Below are 27,699 nucleotides of genomic sequence, written 5' to 3'. Positions count from 1 at the left end.
GCCTACACTTCCCAGAATGCCGCCTGGGCCCCGCCTTTTCCCTCCGCACACCGCTCTCGTCGAGTTTCTGTTTTGCTGTGATTTCACTCCTGCTTCTCTCAGCTATGTGATTTGGACACTCCTCGCCCTGCACTAGCACCACTCTTCCTCTTCATCGCCACCACCAGCGACAGCACCCGGCTCGGTTTGGCCGCTGTCAGTCGTCGGTGTTCGGGGGTGGAGGATGTCCGCTGGCTCCACCGGGCCACTGTTGGTTAGGAACGGTCTATAGCGCAGCCTCCTCTGGAAAAAACGGAGGTTTTTTGGTGTTGTTGTTTTAAAGTCGTGCTTGGGCTGTTTTTGTCGTTGACAGGCAAACGCTAAAGCCGGGCCCTCTCTTTTAAACACGGGGCTGCACTGCTGTGAAAGTGTGCCTCGTTAGGTTAAATGGATATGTGTGCCGTGCCAGGCTAAGGCGGGGACGGATCGGAGATGCCCTCTGGCTAGCAACGCTAACTTTCAGTGGACCGTAGCTAGGTCGCAGAAGCACTGATTTCTTAGCGTTTTGGCCGACACAACATAGCCTTACAGGCGTGCTTTGGTTTTAAGACACTCACAAGTTTGTAGTTAGTAACGAAAAAAACTGCGACTATCAAAAGGAAGTAAAAATGGTTAAATAGCGGTAACTCGAAGCGGTTTTCTTCCACTCAAAGCTTGACGTGAAACTAGCCTAGCCGTGCTTGTCAACGGGACAACAACAAATGCCTTCTTCTCATTCACGGACACAACAGACTGTGGGGACCGTTCAGCACTGACACACTCCTACTTCATGTATGTTTAAGGACTACCGGTTAACTTGACTCATTTTCTTTCTTTCTTTTTAATTAACAAATGCTAGCAGGTGGTTTTGGGCGAGCATGGGAACTAACTAGTTAGCGCGCAAGGAAAGGTGTGTGCATTAAGACATTTCGGGTTCACTCAAGGTGTTTGGCACCTGCTTAACCACTTAAATCGCATCGAGGACAAGGCAGCAGCAGCCCAGTCTGTTTACCATGGAGGGAAATGCGCAACAGCAGAAACCGACTCCTCTAACTCGGGAACTGACGAGAGTATTTACCAGCTACAACAAGCACTCCGTACAGCTGAAGAAAAACCTAAAAGAGACTAATGCTTTCTTCCGGGAAATACGGCAAAACTACAGCAATGCTTGTGCATCGACCATGAGCTCGGCTTCAGCTTCTCTGGAGGCAGGTAGGTTTGAACACCACCTGGAAATACATCAGTACTGCACCCATATGTTTGCATGTTTAAAGCACCCACAGCCGGGGTTACACTTAAGCATGCCGGACGGAAGTAAAAAGAAAAGGCTAACTGCTGCTGCTACTGCCAAGTGATTATTGCACCAGCGGGCAGGTTGGGAGCAAAATCCATTCATTTGGGTCAAAGAAAACTAAAGAGATTAACCCCCTCCCCCCCCTCTGGAAAACATGTGCAGAATAAGTGCACCAAATATGCTGAGAATTATGCACTGGCTGCTTGAGTCATTTCTGATTAGATTGAAGTTACGGGTCATAGATTTCTTGAGATATATTACTCGCCATTACATTTGTGTGTCCGAAACTATGAGCACTGTCAGCAGCATCATTTCATCACATAATTATCATCAGATAATTCAGATATCTGTTTCTGTGAAAGAAACAGACTAGACTTGATAATCATCTTCAGGAATTGCATACAGAGAGGGTCAGAGTCTGTTCTCCTCCTCCTCCTCCTCCTCTCCGTGTTGAATGTTCAAAGATAACTGAAGGTTAGCCATAATCAGCAGGAAAAAAAACGAGATTCATCTTGGAAATGTTCTGGGTATATATACCTGCTCTCTCTCTGTGTGTATGTGATTGTGTGTGTTGGGGGGCGGGGGTCCTGTACTGGTATGTACATTTCTGTGTAGACTTGCTTGCGTTATTGCTTCATGTTAGGTCAATAAGGGCAGGTTAGAAGTGCAGTAAAGCCACTGTAGTGTTAGAAAGTAATGCAGTGGTATGTGACTATAAAGGGGCGGCTGTTGCTGCTATGCGCTGTCTTCGTTATGTAAGTGTTTTAGACTGTGACTCAGCATCATTGGGGATTATATCAGAGCCCCGCAATGATCAAAATGAATCGATTCTTCTGTTTGCGCTTCATACCTTAGGGGACAAAAAAATAATCCCAAAAAATAATATTTGATCAAGAGTGGTTCATTGTCTCTGCTGTGGAATATAATGTCCTGTATTCTTGGAGTTGTGTTAAAATACCAAGAATAATATAGATGTAATAATCTGAGTGTCCCATCTTTGATAACAGCGCTGACTAGGGGTGGGAGAAGACTTTAGTACAATAGTATATTGTATTGCTTCTTTATGTGATATGTTATTGATAAGGGTGCACATGAGCCAATATGAAGGTCATGAATGAAGTGTAAAGATAACCTGTTATTCTTATTAATGTTTCATAAAAATAATTTTAAAAAATCCCATATTTATCTTATATGTACTGTGGTGCATTACCTCACTTCATTCTTTGAACTGTATTAGTGCTTCCTCTTTTTTCAAGCCAGCTTTCTCTTGATTGGCTGAATCTTGCAAACAGAAGGTTTGAAAAGCAATAATGGTGGGAAGACTGTTCGCAACAACAGCTGAGTATCTCTGATGACTGTATTAGTGATATCCAAGTACTTGTAGGATACAATATCCTACAAGTACTTGGATATCAAATACTTTAAAGGTGTCCTGGATACCTTTAAAGTATTTGTGCCCAATTTTCTTTCTACTAATTTTACAGATACAAACCACCTTTTAATTCTGATTAGTTTGTCAGGACAGTGGAAAATCTTTAACCATAATGCCATATCTATACTGGAAATAGCCCAGGAAAGCATGCAGTAAAAATTAGCTGTACTGTGATTAAAACCGGTTAGGAACAGTTTCATTAATAGAATAGCCCTTCATTGTCATTTCGCTTGTACAGCGAAATTATGAGTGCTCCACACTACCCCGGCACACGCATGTGCAGTAATAAATAACAAACAGGATAAATGGATGCAAACTGGAGGAATATATACAAAACAGTAGAAAGGTACACATTAGAGGACAAAGTGCTTGGAAGTAGTGCAAAGGACTTGGTGTGAGGATCGAGTCCATGTGTGAGTGGCCTTAAATAGCATTCCCACCAATTTGAAGTTCAATTTCAGCATCGGTTAAATATTATTTTGGATGATAGTTAAAGCCCTCTTAGTCATTGTATTCAATCACAATGAACAGTTGAAGGGTTCCTCAGAAATTCTAGTAGACACGGGCATTGTGAGGAGAGTGGCAGATATCATAAATGGCAGCCTCCATGTTTCAAACTCCACATCATAATGCTAGCAGCACTAGCTCTTACAGACTCAGCTGAATCTTCACTTATTTTCATTGGATTATTTCAAAGTTATTTATGGGGTCAAAAAGAAACAAGACAGGAAAAATCCAATACTGCCAAAGTGACATTAATACTGTTTACAGGCTTTTAACCGCACAGCTATTGTAGAATGAGCTGAATGAGATTTCCTTTATCTAACCAGAGACTGTTTAACGTGTGGACGTAGCTTCTGTGTTGGGAAAAATTAAGCTAATGGGGCTGTTATGCTCGCAACATCGCCTGTGTCGCACACCCATTTTGATGTCACGTCATGTGTCGTGCAAAACAATCTTTGTGGTGCTTTGTTGGTCATGCGCCTCTTGATTTTTGTAACCTGGTGTGTGTTGTTTTTTTTTAGCACCATTTTCATGATATTCCAGCACAGAAGCTCACAGATATACAGAGGGAGATACTGGAACCGTTTGAAAACTTGAGTTTGTGGAAAAAACTTTGCAAAAAAACCTTCAACAAAGTCTTTCTGTTTTCCCGTTTTCTCCTCCTATAGCAATGTTTATGTGATGATATTGTCTGAGTGGCGACACCTATCCTTCAGGAGAATCCTGCAGTGGCGGGTAAAAATACAAGCGACTATGAGACGAGGTTGTGACCACTGCGGCGGGTATACTGGGGGCTTGATGAGAAAGTGCCTTAAACCTGCGTTCTGTCTAAGGGCCACCAGATTGCGATAGCTGCTGTTGGGGGAAAAAAGGACGTCTGGTTCTATAGAAGTCTAAGGGAAAATGGCTTACTGTGTTTCCCCCTGTAAACACATATTAATGACAAGTGGTTAGTCAATTAAAAATCATTTAAATTTTTATTTTATCCAAGTTGGAAATTAAAACGCAAATCTTAAAGCTTCAAAACGGGGTTTCTGAAGCCAGTGGATGACATCATGCTAGTTACATCCATGTTTTTATACTTTCTATGCATCTAAGATGACTGTAACATCTAACAAATGGTAGGTAAAGTCGAGATGTCTAACTGATTGGATTTTTTAAAGGGATGCCGATAGCAATATTTAGTGTAAGATAAGATTTTCTTACAGTTACACGAAACAAACACAAAAAGTCAGGTATTACTTGTTTATTGTTATTTGCTTTTTTTAATGCTAGGGAATTGAGGAACAGCTTCTCTTTAACAACATTCAGCTCTTCATTCTGCCTTTGAAAGCAAAACCAGCGCAAAATCCGTGCACATCACAATCTCATGGTGTTTTTTAGATGTAAAAAAACCCCCACCATAAATGTTTGCTCAAACACACACAGCCAGTTTAATTTACAAGAGTCACCACTTTGACTCCTTGGTTTGATGCGTATCAAACAAGGGTAAAGTGAATGCAGGTTAATAGGACTACAGCAAAGTGATTTACCCATTACAATGGCTGATATCTATCTGTCATGTCACATTAATTTTTCGCTGGCTAAACATTCAAAAACGCTGTGAGGAGGAGGTGAAACACAGATAGCATGCTGATGCTGACACCTGTAGTGCCGACCAAGAGTTTCTAAACAGCTTACTGAGTCTAACTGTTTGTTCTACTATACTGATGTGGTTTTAGATAACATGTCCTCCTCATGTTGTCCAGGTCAGCTCAGCTGCATCTCATTCCCTGCTCACGAAGAAGAGTTCCTACGCAACAATGTGGGTGCTGCCCCCTACATCCTTGTGCTGGGCCAGAACTGCACTGCTCGCTACCAGCTGGTCAACAGCCTTCTAGGGGAGAAGCTGCTGCCACTGGGCGGTGAGGCTGGAGAGCCTTGTGAAGGAGTCCAGGGCACTGTCTGCAAGAGGAGGAAACTTTGTTTCACCCATGGGAGACAGACACGGCTCAGCTTGGCACTGCCTGGCCAGTATGAGCTGGTGCACCAGTTGGCGGCTAATTGTGGTCGCTGGGATACTGTTCCCAGGGAGGACTTGGAGATCCATGAGGAATGTGAAGACCCAGCCCACAGGCTAGCAGAGCTGGAAATCACTCTCCACCACTCGCTGCTTCAGGTAGGCTTGAAACATGTGCAGATGTCGTGAATTAACTCTGTTTAACAGTAGAGAGGGTTTTCTTTGCTTTGCTAGCAATAAGTAAGACTCATTCCTAGGTGGTGTTGGACTCTGACAGGGTTCTCCTTTGTCAACATTTTTTTTTTTAATAAATATTGTAAAGAGAATTTCAAGGCACAACCAATGTGCACATTTCCTCGAGCGGTGACCTCCAGCCCGTGGTGGGGAGTGTGCAACTAGGTGTGAAGTGTCTTTGAAGAGAATGAGCTGTTTAAATCCAAGGCCATGTCCCTCAGACAGAAAAGTGTGGCGTTCCCTCTCCGGGCCAGGAAAGAGTTTGAACGAAGGAGTGAGAGTTGAGCATAAAAAGCTGTTGATTTATAGGTTTATCCACGTTCTTGCCCTCAGTGATCACTACGATTGTGGATAAAGACTGAATTAATAAGATTTGAGATAGAAGCACGGATAATGAGTTTGTTCTGAAGGGTGTTTGGGTGAGCCATTCATGAAAGGCTTAGAGTAGAGCTGATACTAGTGTTAATTGAATGGAGCCATTGTTGGTGGTTTACGGATCTGATTAGGATGCCTGCTAAGTGAGCTCAGGAGCATAAGTGATAGACGGCTAGATCAATTTTTTTTTTTTTTTACCCTCATAATTTAAATATGTAGTGTGACATGAACCCCTTTATGTGAGATTGGTGCCATATATGTTTCCCATTGATGTACGGTACACTATTGCACAAAACTTTCTTCTTTTTTTTTTTTTAAGTAATTTGAAGTGAAAACTATTGATCAATACAGTCGTGTTTACTAGTCCTTTTACAGAAAAGTAAACTAGGATAGTAAGAATATCCTGAAACGTTTTGTGAATGAAGTTTTTCTTGAGGAGCATTTTAATTTTGTGGTCAACCCGCAAAGGCTGATGTTTCAGACATTTAACTGGCCAATTCTGTTCCGTCTGTTATCAGCAGAGTGGATTTAAGCTGTTCTTCCGTTATCAGTTAGACTTTAACACAATAAACTGGCATTAGGTAATGCAATGCACTTTTTATACCCGTGTGGTTACTTGTTTAATGGAATCAATATAACAATAAACATAATCATCGTCATAATTTACAACCTTTCATAAACAAACATGCGTTTCTTTCAAGAACCATTTGACTCCAAAGCTTCGAGCGGTTGTGTAGTTATTGTTGTAAAGTTCATTAGGGTGAAGGCAGGTGATTTTGTCTAATTCTTGATTGAAAAGGTTTTGGTGAATCTGGTGTGAGCAGATTTATGGAAAATCATGATCATAGAGTCTATTGTTACACGTTATAGACTTCTATTAGAACATGATCTACAGGGTGGGCCACTTATATGGATACACCGTAATAAAATAGGAATGGTTGGTGATATTAAAGTCCTGTTTGTGGCACATTAGTATATGTGAGGAGGCAAACTCCTCAAGATGGGTGGTAACCATGGTGGCCATTTAGAAGTCGTCCATCTTGGATACAACTTTTGTTTTTTCAATAGGAAGAGGGCCATGTGACACATCAAACTTATTGGTAATGTCACAAGAAAAACAATGGTGTGCTTGGTTTCAACGTAACTTTATTCTTTCATTAGTTATTTACAAGTTTCTGACCACTTATAAAATGTGTTCAATGTGCTGCCCATTGTGTTGGATTGTCAGTGCAACCCTCTTCTCCCACTCTTCACACACTGATAGCAACACCGCAGGAGAAATGCCAGCACAGGCATCCAGTATGTGTAGTTTCTGGTGCTGTACATCTCGTATCTTCACACCATAGACAATTGCCTTCAGATGACCCCAAAGATAAAAGTCTAAGGGGGTCAGATCGGGAGACCTTGGGGGCCATTCAACTGGCCCACGACGACCAATCCACTTTCCAGGAAACTGTTCATCTAGGAATGCTCGGACCTGGCACCCATAATGTGGTGGTGCACCATCTTGCTGGAAAAACTCAGGGAACGTGCCAGCTTCAGTGCACAAAGAGGGAAACACATCATCATGTAGCAATTTCAAATATCCAGTGGCCTTGAGGTTTCCATTGATGAAGAATGGACCCACTATTGTACCCCATATACCACACCAAACCATCACTTTTGTTGTTCCAACAGTCTTGGAGGGATCCGTCCAATGTGGGTTAGTGTCAGACCAATAGCGGTGGTTTTGTTTGTTAACTTCACCGTTCACATAAAAGTTTGTCTCATCACTGAACAAAATCTTCTGCATGAACTGAGGGTCCTGTTCCAATTTTTGTTTTGCCCATTCTGCAAATTCTGTGCGCCGATCTGGGTCATCCTCGTTGAGATGCTGCAGCAGCTGGAGTTTGTAAGGGTGCCATTTGTGAGTAGCTAATATCTGCCAAAGGGATGTTCAACTAATGCCACTCTCCAGTGACATGCGGCGAGTGCTACGCTGTGGGCTCTTGCTGAATGAAGCTAGGACAGCCACTGATGTTTCTTCATTAGTGACAGTTTTCTTGCGTCCACGTTTTGGCAAATCCAACACTGAACCAGTTTCACGAAACTTAGCAAGTAGTTTGCTGACTGTAGCATGGGAGATGGGTGGTCTCGTAGGGTGTCTTGCATTGAAATCTGCTGCAATGACCCGGTTACTGCGTTCACCAGATATCAACGCAATTTTGATCCGCTCCTCACGTGTTAACCTCTTCGACATGTCAATGGCTGTGAACAAAGAGAAACTTGTAAATAACTCATGAAAGAATAAAGTTACGTTGAAACCAAGCACACCATTGTTTTTCTTGTGACATTACCAATAAGTTTGATGTGTCACATGGCCCTCTTCCTATTGAAAAAAAACAAAAGTTGTATCCAAGATGGACAACTTCTAAATGGCCACCATGGTTACCACCCATCTTGAGGAGTTTGCCTCCTCACATATACTAATGTGCCACAAACAGGACTTTAATATCACCAACCATTCCTATTTTATTACGGTGTATCTATACAAATGGCCCACCCTGTAGTGTGAAAATGAAATTACACTAGCTTGACTTCGATCGGGTTTGCAGGCAGAACTCTCTTGAGCTCCTGCCACAGCATTTCAGTCAGGTTGGGTTCTTCCATTGCAACACCTTGAGTCTTTTCTTTTTCAGCCATTCTGGGGTAGTTTAGCTGCTGTGTTTGGGGTCATTACCCTGTTGACCAACCCTGTTGATCCATATTTTTGATCAAGCTTTAGCTATCGGATAGATGGCCTCCAGTTTGGCTTTAGAGTATGTATACAGAGGAGTTCATGGTTGACTCAACACTTGCAGGGTGTCAGGGTCCTGTGATTGCAAAACAAGCCCAAATCATCACCCCTCCACCACCGTGCTGACACTTGTTATAAGGTGTTCATGCAAATATGCTGTGTTTGGGTTTTTTCCTAACATGGTTCTGTGTATCATGTCCAAATATCTCAGTCTTGTGATTTGTTTGGATGCAACTTTTGCAAACATAAGTCATTAAAGAAAAAAGCCTTTCTCATGGTTACCCTTCCAAACAAGCCACACTTGTTCAGTCTTTTTCTAATTGCACTATCATGAACTTTAACATTTAACATGGTCACTGAGGCCTGTAGCGTCTGAGATTGTAGCTCTTGGATTTCTTGCAATATCTCTGAGCATTGCGCAGTTTGACCTTGGGGTAAATTTACTGGAATGACCGCTCCTGGGATTATTGGGAGCTGTCTTTAACATTTTACAGTTGTGAATTATCTTTCTCAACATTTGGAAATGGCCTTAAACCCCTTAGATTGATGGGCAGGAAGAGTTGCTTCTCTAAGATCATCGCTAATGTCTTTCCTCCCTGGCATTAACACAAACCCAAATGCTCCAGGCTTATTAACTGCCAGAACTTCAGCTTTTATAGAGGTGCTAACATTTGTTGTTGATCAGTTAGTCAAGTGTATTTCATTATCAGCACCTGGCTGATGCTGACCCGGGAAAATAGGAATTTAGTGTTTTGGTTTAGTTTTTGTTTAAAGTAATAATGATATATATATTTAGTTTTTGTTCATATCAGGTTTTTATTTAAATGAACTTAGAGCCTGGTAAAGATAACGTTTTTGCTTTAATTTTTCATCATGTGGAAAAATGATGAAACAGTGCTTTGATTACGGTTTATTTCAGTCGTGAAATGTATTTAAAAAAAATTCAGTGCGTACTTATATTTTGTGAGCTGATATTTATTGTTGTTGTTTTTTTGTTTTTTTTCCCTTCATGGATCGATTTATTCTTTTCATCATTGTCTCCTGTTTGAATTAGCTTTTGCTCACGTGGCTTAGCTCATAAACAGATTACTGAGCAGAGCTGATTATTTCTTGTGCTGTTCGTTTTTTCACTTGATTTGTGCTGTTGTTTAGGCATGCAGTGTTTCACCTCCGTTTTTCACACACGCTCTGCGGTCGTGTGACCAGAAAATCACAGCATCTTGAGAAAATTAAATGATTTGGTTTGGTCTGTGAATTGTAGTCATTTCTTATCATGCGTGACACATGGAAAGGCCTCCCAAAGGATCCCAGATCTCCAGAAACTAGGCCTGGCTTTTCCAGCCCACCCGCCCAACCCCCTTACGTAATGCTACTGGTCTGGTGTGATTCACATGACTAGGTCATGTAAAAAACAGATCTCAAACCCTTTGGTGTGGTACAATTGCCATGGTTACAGTTGAGATCTGGGACACTGGGTGTTCATATCACTAGGAAAAATATTTTGTTGTGTTTTGTTTTGTTTTCAATGGCATGGATCAGCATTTGATGTGGGCTGTGCTAATAAAAGAAGATCCATTAAAAACTTTTCTTTAAAAGATCCAATAGTGTTCGGGTTTATAAACACACATCAGAATATGCATGTGGGAGAAAAACACAACAGACAGAGATAAATTCCAATCGTGTTAATTTGTAAGTACCAAATTAAAATTAATTTAGCGGCAGTTTAGTATTTTACAGATTAATGTTTGAAGGAAAAACCTCGATACTGAAAACAAAGGCGGTTGTTACAAATCTCCATTTACTTTCATGTGTGACTGGAGGGCATGAGATGTGCCTTATTGTGACCTTAGAAGCTGAAATAGCTGACATATTTTTCAGTAACGATTCAGATTCTTTGAAAAAATTAAAGACAAAAGGACCAGTGTGATCTCGTATTGTATGCATTTGATTAACTACACTTGAAGAAAATGAAATCCACTTTCTTCAAACCAGACAACTAAAGCAGCCCAGTGCTTTATGTCTCTGCTGAACGAAGAGCAGAGAATAAGAAATAAATGGAGGCACAGAATCTCTCTGCTGGCTGTGGCATTCACACACTCCTGCCATAGAGGAGGCCAGCAGATGAGAGCCCAGTTGCTAATTGGCCCTCACTTCATCCCGGGGTATTTACGCATGCCTCCTGCTTCAACTTAACTGCAGTCTAACCATGTTGACATATGAAGGTGCTAATCTACCACCATGTTTCTAAAAATTCTTTTGAGGTATATAATCCAATATGTTTACTGCCACACTTCTGCAGACTCTTACGAACAACTGCGATTTTGCCAGTCACCCTTAAAATATGCATTTAGGAGAAGTTTATAATTACTTTATATGATTGTTTCTCTTTGCTGTGTTTCTTTGTAGAAGCCCAGTCTAACGTGGGCTTTGAAGTCGTATTAAACCTGAACAGTAACATCTAAATACCCTACAGGCTTCCTCTTGAAGGGTTGTTGTTGAAAACGGGCTCCATTAAGGCAATTCAAACATTGTATTGATTTTGATTGGTTGCAACCAAATGTTTGCAGGCTATCTTTGTTCCAAAGAGACTGCTCAGACGGCCTCGCTGCTTGTTTCTTGGAGACAGGACTGACTGTCTCCTTTGTGTAGCTGTTGGTCATTTCTGCCTTTTTTTCCCCCCTCTGGCTCTTTTTTTTTTTTTTTTTTCTTCTTCCTCCACCCTGTCACAGTCTCTCCTTCTATTTTTGTAAATGTCGTAAATTATTAAGGGTTAAGAAAATCTTTTTGCATTAATTTTTTTTTCTGCCCTGTCACAGCCATTCCCAAGACCACTACAAATATTTATGTGCCAACGGTCTGTGACGTGTCGTTTCTTTCCCAGAGGGAAAGCTCTTTGAACATCTTGTGGCATGAATTGTAGATTGTATTTAACAGGAGTTTGTCGTGCTGGTATTTGAGGTCATAAGGTTAATGGCCGAGTTAGAGCCTGTCCATTGGTTAATGATCGGGAATTAACCAATTACAGATTGGTATCGGTGTATTTGCCTTTTGATTTGCACCAATATGGAAGCTTGTACTTGCTGCCAAACCTAATGCAGAAAAACAGGCTTGGACAGTTTGCAGTGTGGCTTCAGCTTTTGTTCACAGTTCTCTATTAGCAGGGCACATATCACAGCCGAGCAGTAGGCAAGGGTTCAAATATTTGGTGAGAGTAGCTCTTTAGTTTGTTTTGTACACTGGGTTTTAGCAACCAATCGTGTTTAAGCAGGCATTTTGTTACATGTTGAGAAAAAGATGAATTCCAGTTGCCAAAATGCAATCTCGAAGTCATCATCATCTGATAGTGTTTTATTAGCTCTTTAATGTTTATCTGCATTTGTAAACTAGCCAGTGCACAGCACCGCATCTTGGTTTATACTTGCGGAAAGGAGCATGCGCAAAAAGTGATGCCACGTCAGCTGAAGTGCTGGTGTGCCGCTACACTTTGGTGTTATCTTGACGTGCACATGACACCGCAGGTTGAAGACATAAATGTAAGGCACGCCTGCCACGGCTGTAATAGCTTGGAAAAAAACTTTTGAAAAAAGAAAACATTTAAAAGACTGTTTCAGCTTTTTTTTTTTTTTTTTTTTTTTTTTTTTTAAATCTATGCCCTACATCAGCACCCATGAGACACCTACAGTGGGGGTAAATAATCATTTGATTCCCTGCTTACAAAGGGTTGCATTGATGTCAGAGAACCCTGATTTTAGTTTCATCTGACCACATCACTTTCTCTCAAGCCTTCTCTGAATCATTTAGATGTTCACTGGAAAGCTTAAACTGGGCCTGTACATCTGCCTTCTTGAGCAGTAAGACCCTGTGGGTCCATTACAGCATGATGTGTTACCATTACTGTTCTTGGTGACTGTGGTCCCATCTGCCTTCAGATCATTTACAAGCTGCTCGTGTGTGGTTTTGGGCTGATCCACCACTTTTCCCATGACCATGCTCACCCCATGAGGCAAGGGTTTGACGTTTTTTGACCTATGATTTTGCCCATGATGGTGGAGATGTTTAAATAGAAGAAACTGATCCTATGGACAGGTGCGTCTTATATACATAATGAGTTGAGATCGTGAGTGTATATATATATATATAATTGATTGACTGTAATCTGTGGGCCACATAGCGAGACAGCCAAACAGTGGGATCCAGAAGTCTGGCTGTAAGGGGATTTACTTTACTTATTTACTCATAGTCACTTTGTTTATCGGCCTTTTGTTTGGTGCCAAGCAGAGGTTGAACGAAGGTCTTATCTGAAGTTTTTTTTTTTCCCCTGATACTGTTTAGTTTTTGTTTCACACATGGGAAATTGTACATATTTTATTACATGTACAATAAATAAGGTAACGCTGTTTTCTGTCCTTATTAGTTTTAATTAAATGACGCCAGTTTCGTCAGATATTTGTGAAATAAACCCGGCGTCATCCTTTTAGTAGTTTTTGTATTGCTAGATTTCACTAAAATTTAAATTTTTATTTAATTTGATTGAATTGTCTGTTTTCTAAAAAGATGAACACGTTGCCTGTAATGATGTCTACATAAACATTTGGTTTTAATAAGTGTCACATTGTTTTGTTTTTGTTTTGTTTTCCCTCGTCAGGAAGCAAAGGTCATGGTGGTGCCTTGCCCAAGTGTCCAGCCCATAGAAGAAGCTCTGGAAGACTGCACTCGCAATGTGATCCCAGTCATACTCTATGCCATCAACCAGGACTCCCTCAGCTCAGAACAGGTGGCACAGCTCTGGAAGGTCAAAGAGATGCTCTCCTTTCCCATCTGTTTTGTCCGTTTGCCTGACAGCGTTCCAGCAGCATCCCCAGAATGTGGCCGCCACACAGAGAAGGAGAAGAGCCCCCTTCACAAGCAGCTACTGTCACTTGGCTTTCTCAATAGCTCGACAGGAAACTGTTCCTGTGGCACCCCAACGCAGATGCCCACACTGGGCTCCAAGCCCCAGAGCATGTTGGGTGAATCTTTCGAAAGACCGCATCGGTTACTGGTGCCGTTTGCTCGCCAGGTGCTTCAAAATCAGCAGGTGGAAGCTGCCAGCCTGCTCAATGGACTTCACTGTCGGTGTCTAGATCTTTTTATCAACCAGGTCAGACAATGATGTTTCCTACTACTGTTCGTCTTTATTCATATGTTTGTATGTATTGCTCTACTGCTTCACAGTAGACACAGTCACTTGATGATTTGCTTGGTCACAGTGGGGGTCCAAACAGACCTTTGTCCTTTGTGCCTCACTTTCCTGCAGGCCTTTGACATGCAGAGGGACCTGCAGATAACACCACGCAGGCTGGAGTACACCCGCGAGAAAGAGGGTGAACTCTTCAACTCCCTTATGGCCATTGCTAACCGCAAACAGGAAGAGATGAAGGAGATGATAGTGGAGACACTCACCAGCATGAAAGAGCAGTTACTGGAGGATGCTGCCAACCTGGAGTTTACAGGTGAGCGGATAAGCACCGGTGCTAATAGACAGGCGTAGGATCTTTCATACTATAAGGGAAATGCCATCTGGACCTGTTTGTAAATGGTGAAATGCACAAAAGATTGCGACACAGATTACATCAAAGTATCTTAGTAATCTGATTGGCTTGTTTGTGTCTAAACAGTTTTTCAGATTTGATCAAATAAACTTCTGGCAGATGTTACTTAGCCTTGAAAAAGTATAAGGAAAAACACAACTAATGTTTTTATTGTTCATAGTGATGATGACGATGATATAATAATAATGTTTTGCACCTCACCTCATCTGTAGTCTTTCTGTGTACGTCTGCACACACAATGTACAAGGTTGCTGTTTGAATGAGCATCGCAGAGGATGTGTTTTAACCTTAGCAGTACTGCGGTTTCCATGTCTGGTGTTTGTGGCTAGCATAGATGACTTGTTGATTTCTGTGGTTTTTGGTAATTTGATTCTGTGGCTGTTAGATGTCACCAAGCAAGATAAGGTTTTCTGTTTCTGAGGAAAAACTTAAAATATTTAATTGTGACTAATTAACATTAATATATCATTAATAGAGCCCCAGTATTTCTATTTGTGATTTGTATAAATGGAATATGTTTACGTTTCCATCTACAGGAGCCTGTTGTTGGGATTTTGTTTGTGTGCTTTTTGTTTTTATTTATTTTTATATTTTTTTGAGGGGGGCGTATGGGTGTTGTTCGAGATGAATTTAATCACCCTGATAATATTTTTGGCTGAACACTGGCACACGTGCATGCACGGTGTTCATTAGTTAAATTAATTAAGTAGTTAAATTAAACTAATTACTCCTCTGATTACATGGTGCCATCCATCCATTTGTTTTTCCCCCAATTATCCATTTCAGAGTTGCTGGGGGACTGTCCACTTTGTAAGGTATACCATGTTAGGAGCAGATTGGACCCCCTCGCCCCAACTTGGGCGTTCAGAACATCCTTAATTCTTCAATGCAAAAATTCAACAAGGTGCTAAAATGTTCCTCAGAGATTTTGGTCTGTACTGAAGTGATGGCGTCACACGGTTGCTGCAGATTTGTTAGCTGTGCATCCATGATGTGAATCCCCCATTCCAAAACACCCCAAAGGTGCTCTATTGAATGAGATCTGGTACCTGTGGAGGCCACTGGAGTACAGTGAAACCAATTTGAGATGCTTTGGACTTTGCAACATGTTGTGCATTCTCTGTAAACAATAGAGATGGTTAAGTGGGAAAATCCCAGCAGGTCAGCAGTTTCTGAAATACTTAAACCAGCTTGACTGACATCCAAAATCAGTCAGGCGAGTTTCAGTTTCACCTTTCTTCACGTTCTGATGCACCTTTTAAACTTTAGCAGGTCGTCTTGACTGTGTCTGCGTACCTAAATGCATTGGGTTACTGCCATCTGATTGGCTGATTAGAAATTAGTGTTGAACAGGTATACATACATGGCCAGTGAGTGCATCAGTGTTTACAGCCTACAAAGCCAGACTGTGCATAGTCTTTAGATACTTACATAGATCTAAGCAGATGTAACCAAGCCATCTGTGCTTCACAATCTGCCCCCAAAGTTTGGCACTGTCTGACTCAACATATTCAGAAAGAAAAGGCAGTCATTGGCTGTTGCTTTTGCTCCAGGTATGTTCGAGAAACAACTTCTCTTGGTTATCTGGAAAACATTGAGTAATACTCCGTGCAGGTGTTTTAACACTGAACCATTTCTTTTTCTTTTTTTTCCCCTTTTAATCAGGAAATCGGCAACGTGCACTTTTTCTACCCATAACCTTATCATCAGTGTTGCAACATAAATAGATTTTTCTCCTCTGGAGCAAGATAGTAGAGATCATTGTTGAAACTACAGTAAGTCTGACACAATGCTTTGTACACAAAGGAGAAGAAGACCTGTTGGAAGCAGAATCCAGTGGAAAATTATATTGACAAGTTTGCAAACGCTATTGTGCCAACGTCAACTTCAATTTAAAAAATCCAGCTTGGCTCTGGAGCACTCAGTGTCAGTTCATCAAATTAAAAAAATTAATTCAAAAATGTATTGAGTTTATCAAGAAATTACAGAGAAGAAAGTTTGGACAGTATATTAACTGAAACTTTCTCTTTCTAAAAAGAAAAAAAAATTATTTGAATTTGGTACGTGGTGTTGTACGTCGGGACTATTGCACTGACGTTGAATTGTTTTATTTTTTTCATTTTAAAGCTTTATTATCTGTGATTTGGGCTGTTTTTAAACAAGTATGAAAAATTAAGTTCCTTGTTTATGCAGTTTCTACAGGCCTTCAAATCTGCTGCCAGACAATGAACATCAAAATATTTTAAGGACTTCATTCATCGTTCTATTTTAACTTAAACTACACTCTTGAGAGTCCATACTCATAAAATCATAGTATCAGGTAGTTACTATAAAAATGAAGTTTAACTAGTTTTTTAGCTAATAGAATTCAGAACCTTTTCCCCCGCTCCTACAGCACAATTAATGAGTGATAAAATGAAATGTGTGTTGGAGTTTGCAACCTTTTTTTTCACCTTTCATCCAAAAACATGGGTGTTTTAAAATGTGTTTACACTTATTAATATTAGTGATGATCAGTAAAAGGCAAAATTTATAATATTTATAAGAATTTTTTAAGAATTATTTTTAATGCTGGATGATGATTAAAGTGTATGATCGCTGCTCGTCATCTTTGTTGGCTCAAACCCTGGAGAGTCAATCTACCTCCAAACAGCATGAAGAGTACCTGTGAGGTAGTTTGCCACCCTCTGGGGGTGATTATTTTTCTTGTAGGAAGCGTTGTTAAGTTTGTTCTTGTGGAGAAACGTGATTTTCAACAAGTAGTCTTCACAAAATCCGATGCAGTCATATAAATACTTTGAGTTGATCCTCCAGTACACATGTTGAGCATCAAATGAAAATCCAGTGACATCAGTTATTCAATATTTATTTGTCCTTATTGTTTACATGTGGCACACGTTAACATGACAAACTGTTTTCTTTTACGTCAAATAGATGTCATCGTGACAACAAATGGAGAGCCTGTTACGTCAAAAGAGATAAAATCCTGCATCAACCAGATCCAGGAGCTGATAGTGGCCAGTTTGAATCAGGCTGTGGCGAATAAACTCATCAGCTCTGTGGATTATCTGAGGGAGAGCTTTGTAGGAACTCTGGAGCGATGCCTCAACAGTCTGGAGAAGTCCAACTTTGATTCTTCTGTTCACAATATCACTTCTAATCATCTCAAACAGGTGGGTGAGAAAGGAGGCTAATGTAACATGTTTGTATCAAGAAATGTAAGGTGTGAACACTAATCGCATATAAAAATGTCAAGTATTTCATTAAAGCTTAAAGGGGAAACTTTACTGAAGGGCCAACAGGAACAATGGTCTTTTCCACTACAGAAAGAAAGTATCTCCTGTTGGGTTGTGGACTTCTGAGGGCCTCTAAAGAAACAGGAATTAAACCTAAAACCATCACAGTTTTGAAAGCTCATTTTCAGAAGCACAACAAAGATGTGTGACATCCGGTGTCTCTGGTTTGCTTCTCTCTTCTTTTATATCACTGTTTTTACCCCTCAGCCTTTACTGTTGTTATGTGGGCGAGCGGGGTGAATGCGATGGTGACGTAGGATTTTGAATTTATACCACAGATGTGTGTACTAGGATGTGTCTTTTATGTTTTCTCAGTTCAAACGTTTGAAATGTTTTCTATGTTCTATTGCGAATAAAATATGAGTTTGTGATCTGCAAATCATTCTGTTTTTAATATTTCACACAGCACCTCAATTCTTTTGGAATTGGGTTTGTGGTTTTGGTTAAGATGCACTCTTTTGGTGACTTTATCTTTTGTAGAGCGCCCGTCTAACAATTTAACAGTTTAATTCTAATATTCTTGTCTTTGAGTCTGACAGATACAGTTATTCATACTTTGTGCTGTGTTGTTGAACGGTGTCACTGTCAAAGCTGTTGCTGCTGTTACATCACCACATTAGGTGAGTGGATGTTACACAGTGGAACAGAGCAGCCTGTTCTGTGAACTTGTGCCTGATTGAGTTCCTGAAGTGGAAAAGTGGTTTCTCACATGTTATTCGAGATGTTTGTTTGTTTTTGTTTTGTTTTTTACACAAAAGTAGAATAATGAGCTCTTATTAGTCATGCTAGAAGCTTTTTAGACTCACAGATTGTCTTAAAATTTGGGTTTTGTGCTAACCCTTTTCTCACCTGTCACAGCTGTTAAATGCTGCCTATCACGTAGAGGTCACCTTTCATTCTGGATCTTCTGTCACGAGACTTGTTTGGGAGCAAATCAAACAGGTCGGTGTCTCAAACATTCACACAAATCATTTTTAAAGTACACGGACTTCTGATGAGATGGCTATGTTTTTCCCTTTTGATAGGAGTCTCTTCTTCTTCCTTGCAGATAATCCACCGGATAACGTTTGTTAACCCTCCTGCCATCACTCCAGAGTGGAAGCGCAAAGTGGCCCAGGATGCCATCGAAAGTCTCAGCGCTGCCAAACTGGCCCGAAGTATCTGCTCGCAGTTCAGGACCCGGCTCAACAGCTCCCACGAGGCTTTCGCGGCATCTCTGCGTCAGGTTAAAACCTTCTCTTTTGCTTTAGCTGCACTTTTTTCCTATTCCTAAAAATACTTTCCCCTGTATGATCTTAAATATACGTAAAAAACTGTCAATGAAATGGTGATGATTCAATAAAGGTTGACTACTCACCAATAACTCTCACTGCAGTCAAAAAAATGTTGGTTTTAAAGTAAGGCACCACCTCCAGGGCAGTGAGGCTGTGAAACTAGAGCTACCGCTGGTGTATAGGGAAAAATCGTGACCACAGCATCTACACATTGTTGTTTGTTTGTTGAGCAGCAGAGATGAAAGTGCCGTGTGATGCTGCGGTATGCCTTATGAGACATTTCCTGGAACTCTCACATATGCAGAGAGGTATTTGGGACGGCTCTAGTATTGTTTGTGTAACATTAGCAGCTGGTTTCACAGGGAGCCAAAAAATGCGAGAGCTGGGAGCAATTCACAGCAGCTTCTTCACCTGAACGCTTTGAAATCCCGTTCTCTTTAGCAGCTGCAAGACTAAAGGCTGCTAACCGCACAGCTCGAAAATGGACAATTTATTAAATCAGTGAAACTTATTTAAATACCACTTTTCACAGATACAAATCACAATAAAACAAGAAGTAAAAATGTAAAATAACAATGTCAAACAATCGAATATAGCATAAAACAACAAATTAGTTATTTAATCAGATTCACTGTTATTATTTTTGTATTTATGCAAATGGCATGCATGGCGTGGACATCCCTCCATAAAGCCCCCAACAGATGAGTGATGATATTTATCACATGACAGACAGTGTGGGTCACATCAGTGTCTCCGTTATCATGCAGTTACACAAATACAATGATTTATTGTGACAGAAGAGGAGGTGATGTTGGGTGAACATAACTAATTGAAAATAAGGTTATTTATGCTTCTGATCCACTTGTCGAGTGCCGTGGAAACCAGCTGACTAAAATAACATCATACGTGTGTAACGTTCCTGTTGGAGCGACCAGAAAAACAAGCAGGACATCGGCGAATAACGGACATTAAAACGCAGGCTTGGTGTGATATTCAGGATTAGTAACACTTGAAAGTCTGATAAGGTATTGTTGTCACCTCACCAGACAGGTGGGCGAGCTGCGTGGACTCCCAGCTTTGTGAATTCAATAACTCAAGAACACAGCAACGTAGGATTTTCAAATTCATACCAAGGGTGTCTCTACTAAAAAATCTCAAATAAGTTTGAATCTTGGTGACCTCGACTTTAATGTCAAGATCACAGATGAAGTTTTCTGAAAATCTTGTGAATGCGATAACTTGTGAAGTTACCTAAGATGTTCAAATTGATGTCATGGTTTTTTACAACGGTGTGTAATGGCCTTTGTGCCGAAAAGAGCAAACGACAATGATACTCGGCACTTTACACGAGCCCCTAAGGTGATTTCACTTACACACTACAGACCTGTAATTTTTCCTATTACAGAGCTGCATCTGGGAATCGGTAGAATCAGATATTAAACTATCGGCAATTTTTCAGCTTCTTGGTGCAAAATATGGATGACCTCCAGTCCCACCGATTCTCAGAGATTCTCACGTTAAGCAACACGTTACAGCTTGCAGCTTCCAAACTTTTCTTTTTTCTTATTTGCTTAAATACAAAGCTCATACTTTACATACATGAGTAAATAAGAACCGAGAAAAATGTGTTCTTTATACAATCAAGCATTTTTTTAATCACTCTAATTGTTGTGAATTTTTTCCTGCAGATGTCTTTTAATAATCTCAGTTTGTCTCGTGATTTATTTACGAGACAAGCTGAGATTAGCATAGTTCTGTCTTTAGCTGCAAAGCTGCCTTGTGTTGAATATATGAACAAATCTAGCTTACTCTGTTGTTGTTGTTGTTGTTGTTGTTGTTTTTAAATTGTTGTTTATTTTGTTTTCTGGCTCAGAATCGGCCTGTGGGGAACATTGGATAAACAGAAATGTCTTTTGTGGTTGAGCTGATGAAACCCCAATTAACAAAACTGGTTAAAAAATAATTTCATTACAAGCCGGGAGGGGAATTTCCTCTGGAGCTGCATGAATTGTCTTTGAGTTGGAACCAAAAAAATTCCACAATGCAGGAAAAACCCTGATGTAAACAAATAAGTAATTTAATTTACTTAACAATATTTGAACTTGCAGTATTTTATTAGTTTGGTAATAGTTAATAGTGAGCTGTTAGTGGTGACCAGACCGTGTAGATTAGAGCTGTTTTGCACACAGCACACGTTCTTTAATTTACTGTTGCTCTCTGGTTTTAAAAAAAAAAAAGAAAAAAAAAAAAGTGAGTCGGTGAGCTCCTCTGCGCTGACCTCTGACAAATGACGTCACATAGCCATAAAGGTCAAAACAGCTGGCCAGGGGTCACTGAGAACTTCAGGGCCAGCTAGTTTTCCATGGTAGTATCTCACGCTTTAATGTAAAAACAACATACAGATGGATTGAGATTATTGAATCCAAAAACATGTGGTCAGAGCTGTACTGATGTACAGGGTGTGCAAAAAGGACAAATTTTACATTTTCTTTAGTCACAAAACCACAAAAACCTTTAGTTGAATCTACAAAAATGGTAACGATAACCCAGTTTGACAGACATAAAATAACATTTTGTACTAATAAGATGATTCACCAAGGCTGTTAGTTGAACCTTGGTATATCTCAGCACGGTGTGATGTGGTGTTCTTAAAAGAAACGGAGGAAATTTAAAATGTGTAATGAGCTGCTTGTGCTTATGTTTCTGTAGAGAGCAAAGCAGTCTTTGACTCATGTTAGTGCGACTCTTTTGAGACCAAACTTGTTTTACTATGAAGGAGAAAGTTCTTGGGCCAAACAAACATGATGGGTGGCTCAATGAAGCATTCATCAGCTCTGTACATGGACTCTGTTAGTTAAAGGGCTGTGCTTATATTAAGTTTAAACCTTTAGAGAGGAGCCTCTCTGCTGGCTTTTTTCCCCTACAAAAATAACTGGTTAGTAACTAATTTTGGAAAATGTTATTGCTAACGAATGAGATCAGCTCTTTGATATGTCCTAATGCTGGGCATGAGTTGTTACGCCATGTGTTGTGTTTGCAGCTGGAGGAAGGGCACACGGGCCGTCTGGAGCGCACCGAGGACCTGTGGCTGCGTGTGAGGAAGGACCACGCCCCTCGACTGGCCCGCCTGTCTTTGGAGAGCCGCTCTCTGAGGGATGTGCTGCTGCACGGTGAGTCACCACCAAATTCCTCTGTCGTTCCCACAAACGGGCACAGCGCACTCACACGTTTCTGCTAACTGTGGCTCCGTCAAGTTCTAAATCTGAACTTAACTAATTTAACTCCAAGATGTGTCCCTGCTTGAATGAAAAGTATAAATTTTAGGTCATGGGGGAAAAACACAGGGAGACTTTCCACTCCCAGTAGATGAAACTGTACAGTGAAGGTCACTGTATATTTGAGTGTGAGTACACTACTTAAAAATAGGCAAATCTAATTTAGAAACACAATAAGTGACTGATTAAAATACTCAAACACTGGCAAAGTTTCAGACTTAGCTTCAAAGCTGCATTTATAAACACAATCTTATTATCTGCAATTCTTTTTTTTTTTTTTTTTTTTTTTTTCCCCCCCTCTCTCTCTTCTCACAGGCAAGCCCAAGCTCGGGCGGGAGTTGGGTCGGGGTCAGTACGGCGTTGTGTATTTGTGTGACAGCTGGGGAGGACACTACCCATGTGCACTAAAGTCTGTGGTCCCGCCTGACGATAAACACTGGAACGACCTGGCTTTAGAGTTTCACTACACACGGTGAGTTATTAGGAACAAGTGTTTGAACACAGTCGCGTCTTCACACCAAACAGCTGGCTCCAAATGCATCGCAGCTTTACTCGCGCTCAGCAGCTGTGACTAAGAAAGTTTCTCAGGCAGCAGGTGCATTCATCAAGAGCAGAGCTCTGCTTATAGAACATGACAGGCTGCCTGTTTTCAAGGCCAAACTCCACCCAGCTTATAGAAAAGTAGTTTTGGCTGTTGAAGCCTTGAGGCTCTTTTGTGTCATGTCGGTGTTTATTTTTAAAGGTGACAGCATGAGTTCGTTAGCACAGTTAATGCTTGTGCGCTATAACCGCCTCAGCTCTGAGGAATTCTGGAATCTCCAAAACTTTGCAGAGGCGAATTTATCAAAGGCAAACAAGATTGACTTCAAGATAACAGAAGTATAAGCAGAAGAAGGTGGACGGGGGTGAGAAGTAAACATTTTATGATTTTTATAGCTAAAATATATGTTTTCCCTTTTCTTTGGGTGTGTGCATCTCCTCAGGTCACTGCCCAAACATGAGCGGCTGGTCGACCTGCACGGCTCTGTGATCGATTACACCTACGGAGACGGCTCCAGCATATCTGTGCTGCTTATCATGGAGCGGCTGCACCGAGACCTCTACACAGGCTTGAAGGTGACTCGATAAAGCAGCGAATAACAGAGATCTTAGGTCATTGCTTTATAGGAGCAGCTCCGTACTCTTCTACTCTGCTCTTTACATCCTGTTAAGTCTCCGGTTTCTCTCTCTCTCTCTGTTGTTTTTGTTCGTCCCTGCCAGGCTGGTTTATCACTGAAGGAGAGACTGCAGATTGCTCTGGATGTGGTGGAGGGGATCCGTTTCCTCCATGGTCAGGGTCTCCTGCACAGAGACATAAAGCTAAAAAATGTTCTGGTAAGTTCAGATCAGCTGTCAGTTAGACCGGTTATAGTCTGTGACTGTGTAGCTCTATCAGAACACTATATTATCAAAGTGGCCCACGTTCATAAAATACATGGCACAGTTGATCTGAATGACACCTTTCCAAGCACAGAAGAAAATGCACTCCATAGGTTCAGCATCATACAATTACAATAATCTCTACATCGATTACTTACCTGTGATCTGAGTCACAAATATAAACAGTCTGATTACACTAATAAAATGCAAACAGCTGTATGTCTGTTTCCACTGTGAATAATAGTAAATGGGCAGAGTGCTGACAGAAAACCACCATAAAGGAAAATACAGCATGTCTCAGGTTTGCAAAAGACCACCTGGATGTTCCCCACACAAAGTAAATGTAAATCTCAGGTTGCGTTGTTTGTGGGAATGCACAAACCGTCTGGACGATAGTATGTTCAAGTGTTAGTGCAACAACAGGTCAGCAGCTTTTGGAAAATGCACTCTTACATCTGCTTGGGAAGATTCCCTCCTGTCTGCAAAAGAGGATGTGATCCAGTCTCTTAATGCTATAATGTTGAAGTGGGTCAGAGATGATCCTTCCTCTATTTCTTTGTGGAAATCTGTAATCTCAGAGGTTGTGAATATGGAAGAACGTGATCAGTGGAACGTCTGTTGATTTATAATCTGGAATTGAATAGATGACACGGATGATCGCCACCTTTTTGGTCTAAAGTACGTAGACTGGATTTATGGACTAGTTGTTGTATTTCACTATATAAAACGGGCCCTGTGCAAGTGCGGAGTATTGTCTCATTGCATTACTGATGTCACAGCTTCAGTTTAACAGCATCACTGTAGCGTTGTTTGATAGTTCTTTGTAGTTTGTTCTTTTATCTTTCCCAAATTTAATAAACAGAATTGTGAGAAAAATGAACAAAGCTTCATCCCAGCTCTGAAGTCTGTGTTCAATGAGGAAACAGTTAATTCAGTGCACAAAATTAAATTATCAGAGTGGTTGTAGAGATGCTGTGGCATGGTCTGCCCAGGGTTAAATCAGGAAATCTCATAAATATTGGACAGCTTTGCCGGGAGAAATTTTCCTAAATTTGTCCTTTGTGTTGTGTTCGTTCCACAAGGAGCATCTGGTGGAGGTTGTTGCTGCTGAATGAGGTTCCACAAGTTAGTAGAATCAAGAGTTTTCTTAGTTTTTCCAGCCTTCACATTAAATGCATGTGATAATAAAAGTGTTCAACAGATGCAAGTTCAGTTTAATTGTTATTAGTGTAGTTTGATTTAACTCTGTTAATAGCTGTAGCCAACATTAGAACTACAGTTTCCAATCTTTATTTTAAACATTCAAGTAACAAGTGTTAATGCACATTAAAAAAAAAAAAAGAATAAACATGAAATCAAAGAAAGCTTCGTATTTACATGGAAAAATAAGTTGACCCCTTCTTGTTTGGAAAAGCGTAGGAGGAATCACATGCTTGTTAATGCCTGCTCCTGTCTAGCAGATCTTGTATACCTGTTTTGATTATACAATTGAAAATATACACGCATGCTATAAATAAATATAAAATTACAGACTGCAGCACAATAGCTATGCATGCGTCCTACAGCTGGACTCTTACAACGAGCCATCTGTGTGCACGAATGCTCTCAGGTGACTGTAAACGTGGCCTTCGCATAAAGATCGGACCACATTTTTATGAGTGAAAATTTAAATACTGCAGTATTTTCTACTTGATTAGATAACCATCTTTTTGCTTTTTCTAGTTGGACAAACAAAATCGGGCAAAGATCACCGACCTGGGCTTCTGTAAACCAGAAGCCATGATGTCTGGCAGCATAGTAGGAACTCCCATCCACATGGCTCCAGAGCTGTTTACAGGTATGATTATGGGGCAGTGCATTAAAAAAGAAACCCTGCCATTTTACTAGCAGAGTTATAAGAGCAGGAAGTCATAACTGCAGCTTGTTTTGTGTGTCAGGTTTTAACTTTTGTCTCCACTGTGGCATTGTCTCCCGCCAGGAAAATATGACAACTCTGTCGACGTCTACGCCTTTGGGATCCTGTTCTGGTACCTGTGCACCGGTTCAGTGAAACTTCCAGAGGCTTTTGAAAAATGTTCCAGCAAGGATCAGCTCTGGAACAACGTTAAAAAAGGTAAACGGCCCTTTACCGGACTCATTTAATAACTTTGAATCTTGGAGAATACAAATCTTAGTTCAGTTTGCGAATTTGGGAGAGAGTTACGATGCATGCAATGAGATCATAATCCCAAAACAAAATGTACACTACAGTGCCAAAAGTATTCACTCATTGAATTCAGGTATTCTAGTCACTTCGACAACCACAGGTGTATAAAATCAGGCACGTAGGCATGCAGACTTCTTCTACAAAGTTAGTGAAGGAATGGGTCGCTCTCAGGAGCTCAGTGAATTCCAGCGTGGTGCCATGATAGGATGCCACCTATGCAACAAGTCCAGCTGTTTCCTCACTACTAAATATTCCACAGTCAGCTGTTAGTGGTATTATAACAAAGTAGAAGCAATTGGGAATGACAGCAACTCGGCCATGAAGTGGTAGGTCATGTAAGGAAGTGTAACTGTCACTGCTGAACACACAGATAATCTGTTGATTGTCAAACAGGGTGAATATTTGAGGAAATATTTGGATCGCTCGTGTTTCGGCCAGAGACTCACTTGTATCCATGTTGTCCTCCATCAGGTTCCAGACCAGAGCGCGTGCCTACTTTTGACGAAGAGTGCTGGCAGCTGATGGAGGCCTGCTGGAACGGGGACCCCTCCCAGAGACCCCTGCTTGGTATCGTTGAGCCGAGCCTGCAAAGTATTATGAAGCGGCTCTGCAACTGCAACTCGGAGCAGAAAAGCAGCAGCCTGGAGGACTCAAACTGAATACACTCCAGACAAACTAACACGTGTGTGATAGAGATACTGTTTGGAAAAGTATTTTTGTCGTATTTATGAAGAACGGAGCTGAACCGAGAATTTCGGAAAACCAGGCACCATTTACAAAAACAAAAAAAGGTGTCCAAGTTGACCTCCTTGTTCACACTTGTTGCATTTACATTATTTATGAGATGTTGACCAGAAGTTTGCAAATACGTGTTTTATTGATTGTGTAATTGATTTGTATACAAACTCTACTATTTGCTTGTTGCTGCACTGCTAATTACTACTTTGTCATAGAAATGTTACTAGGTTCAAAGTGTTTTAAAAAGTAGTCCATTCCCAGTATTATGAAAAAAATATAAAATTAATTTTAGATTGTATTTAAACTGAACATGTCTGTCTATACAAGCACATCTTTTTTTTAAATAAAATTATCTGTTACAACCAATCAATCCTGTCGCAGACTCATTTTTAACTCAATTTTAGGAAACAAGTTTTTAAGAAGTTTTTAGTAGAAATGGACTTTTGGGGACATTTTCTTGCGTCTCATGCTGATGCAAAGGCAAAGCTGGAGACCCTAAAGGCTCATCACCAACCATCCAGTATTGAAAGGCTGTTTTACAACTGATTGTTAAATATTCTTTTTGGTTTTTAATGTAACACTTTTTTTTCTTTCTTGCATTTGAGGACTTTTCTCAGGGAAAATTATAATTCAAATGTTTAATAAGCAGTGTTTTTCGAAGATATTGAGTTTGTGCATTCATTTCAGAAGCAGCTGGAGCTCCAGACAGAAAGCAGGTAAAGAGCATTAGCACCATCTAGTGGGCTACAGCCTTGAGTTGTAATATTGAGAGACAAGTTTGGACAGTTATGGGTGACTCGTGACATAAAGCTCATACAGTACATGATAAGAAAATAACCCAAATTCATCCAGCTCCATTTAAAAGTCTTAACCTAGTCTCTCAGAAAAGTTTCCTAATATATTATAAATAATAAACAGATTAAAATATCTGAGTGATGAATCACCAATAACTGCAATCATACTTTCCATCAATTTTGTTTTTAGAATGATTATTTTAGCCTTTATTGGACAGAGGTCAGTCAAACCCAGGCCAATTGTGGTCACCTGTGCAAACAAATGATCTATAAAAACAGCTTTTATGTCTGTTTTGTGGTAGTTAAATCTTAAGTTAACCTGCTTGTCATCAGACCATGGTTCACGACCAGATCAGGATATTTGGTGTTACCGTATATTTTTATTTCGGTATAAACTTGACTATGCGTCTGTTTTTAAATACATAAACACAAATCTGGCTGCTTTTTTTTTTTTTTTGGTGTCTGTTGTTTTAA

At 40.5% G+C, this 27,699-nt stretch overlaps 1 protein-coding gene across 1 annotated transcript; it reads left to right on the top strand.

The window, feature by feature from the left end:
- Positions 1-9: 9 nt before the first annotated feature.
- On the top strand, positions 10-26,797 carry dstyk (dual serine/threonine and tyrosine protein kinase). Its single transcript, XM_040028649.1, has 14 exons — positions 10-1,230; positions 4,997-5,406; positions 13,278-13,772; positions 13,929-14,124; positions 17,158-17,396; positions 18,378-18,461; positions 18,568-18,744; positions 21,834-21,963; positions 22,384-22,540; positions 23,052-23,184; positions 23,329-23,442; positions 25,210-25,324; positions 25,466-25,600; positions 26,165-26,797. The coding sequence occupies exons 1-14, from the start codon at positions 1,032-1,034 to the stop codon at positions 26,350-26,352; spliced, it is 2,772 nt and encodes a 923-aa protein (XP_039884583.1). The 5' UTR covers positions 10-1,031; the 3' UTR covers positions 26,353-26,797.
- The last annotated feature ends 902 nt before the right edge of the window (positions 26,798-27,699 follow it).

Source organism: Simochromis diagramma, unplaced genomic scaffold, assembly GCF_900408965.1.
Source record: "Simochromis diagramma unplaced genomic scaffold, fSimDia1.1 OVJJ01000483.1, whole genome shotgun sequence".
In the NCBI taxonomy this organism is placed as follows: Eukaryota; Metazoa; Chordata; class Actinopteri; order Cichliformes; family Cichlidae; genus Simochromis; species Simochromis diagramma.
This window is presented reverse-complemented; position numbering and strand designations above follow the sequence as displayed.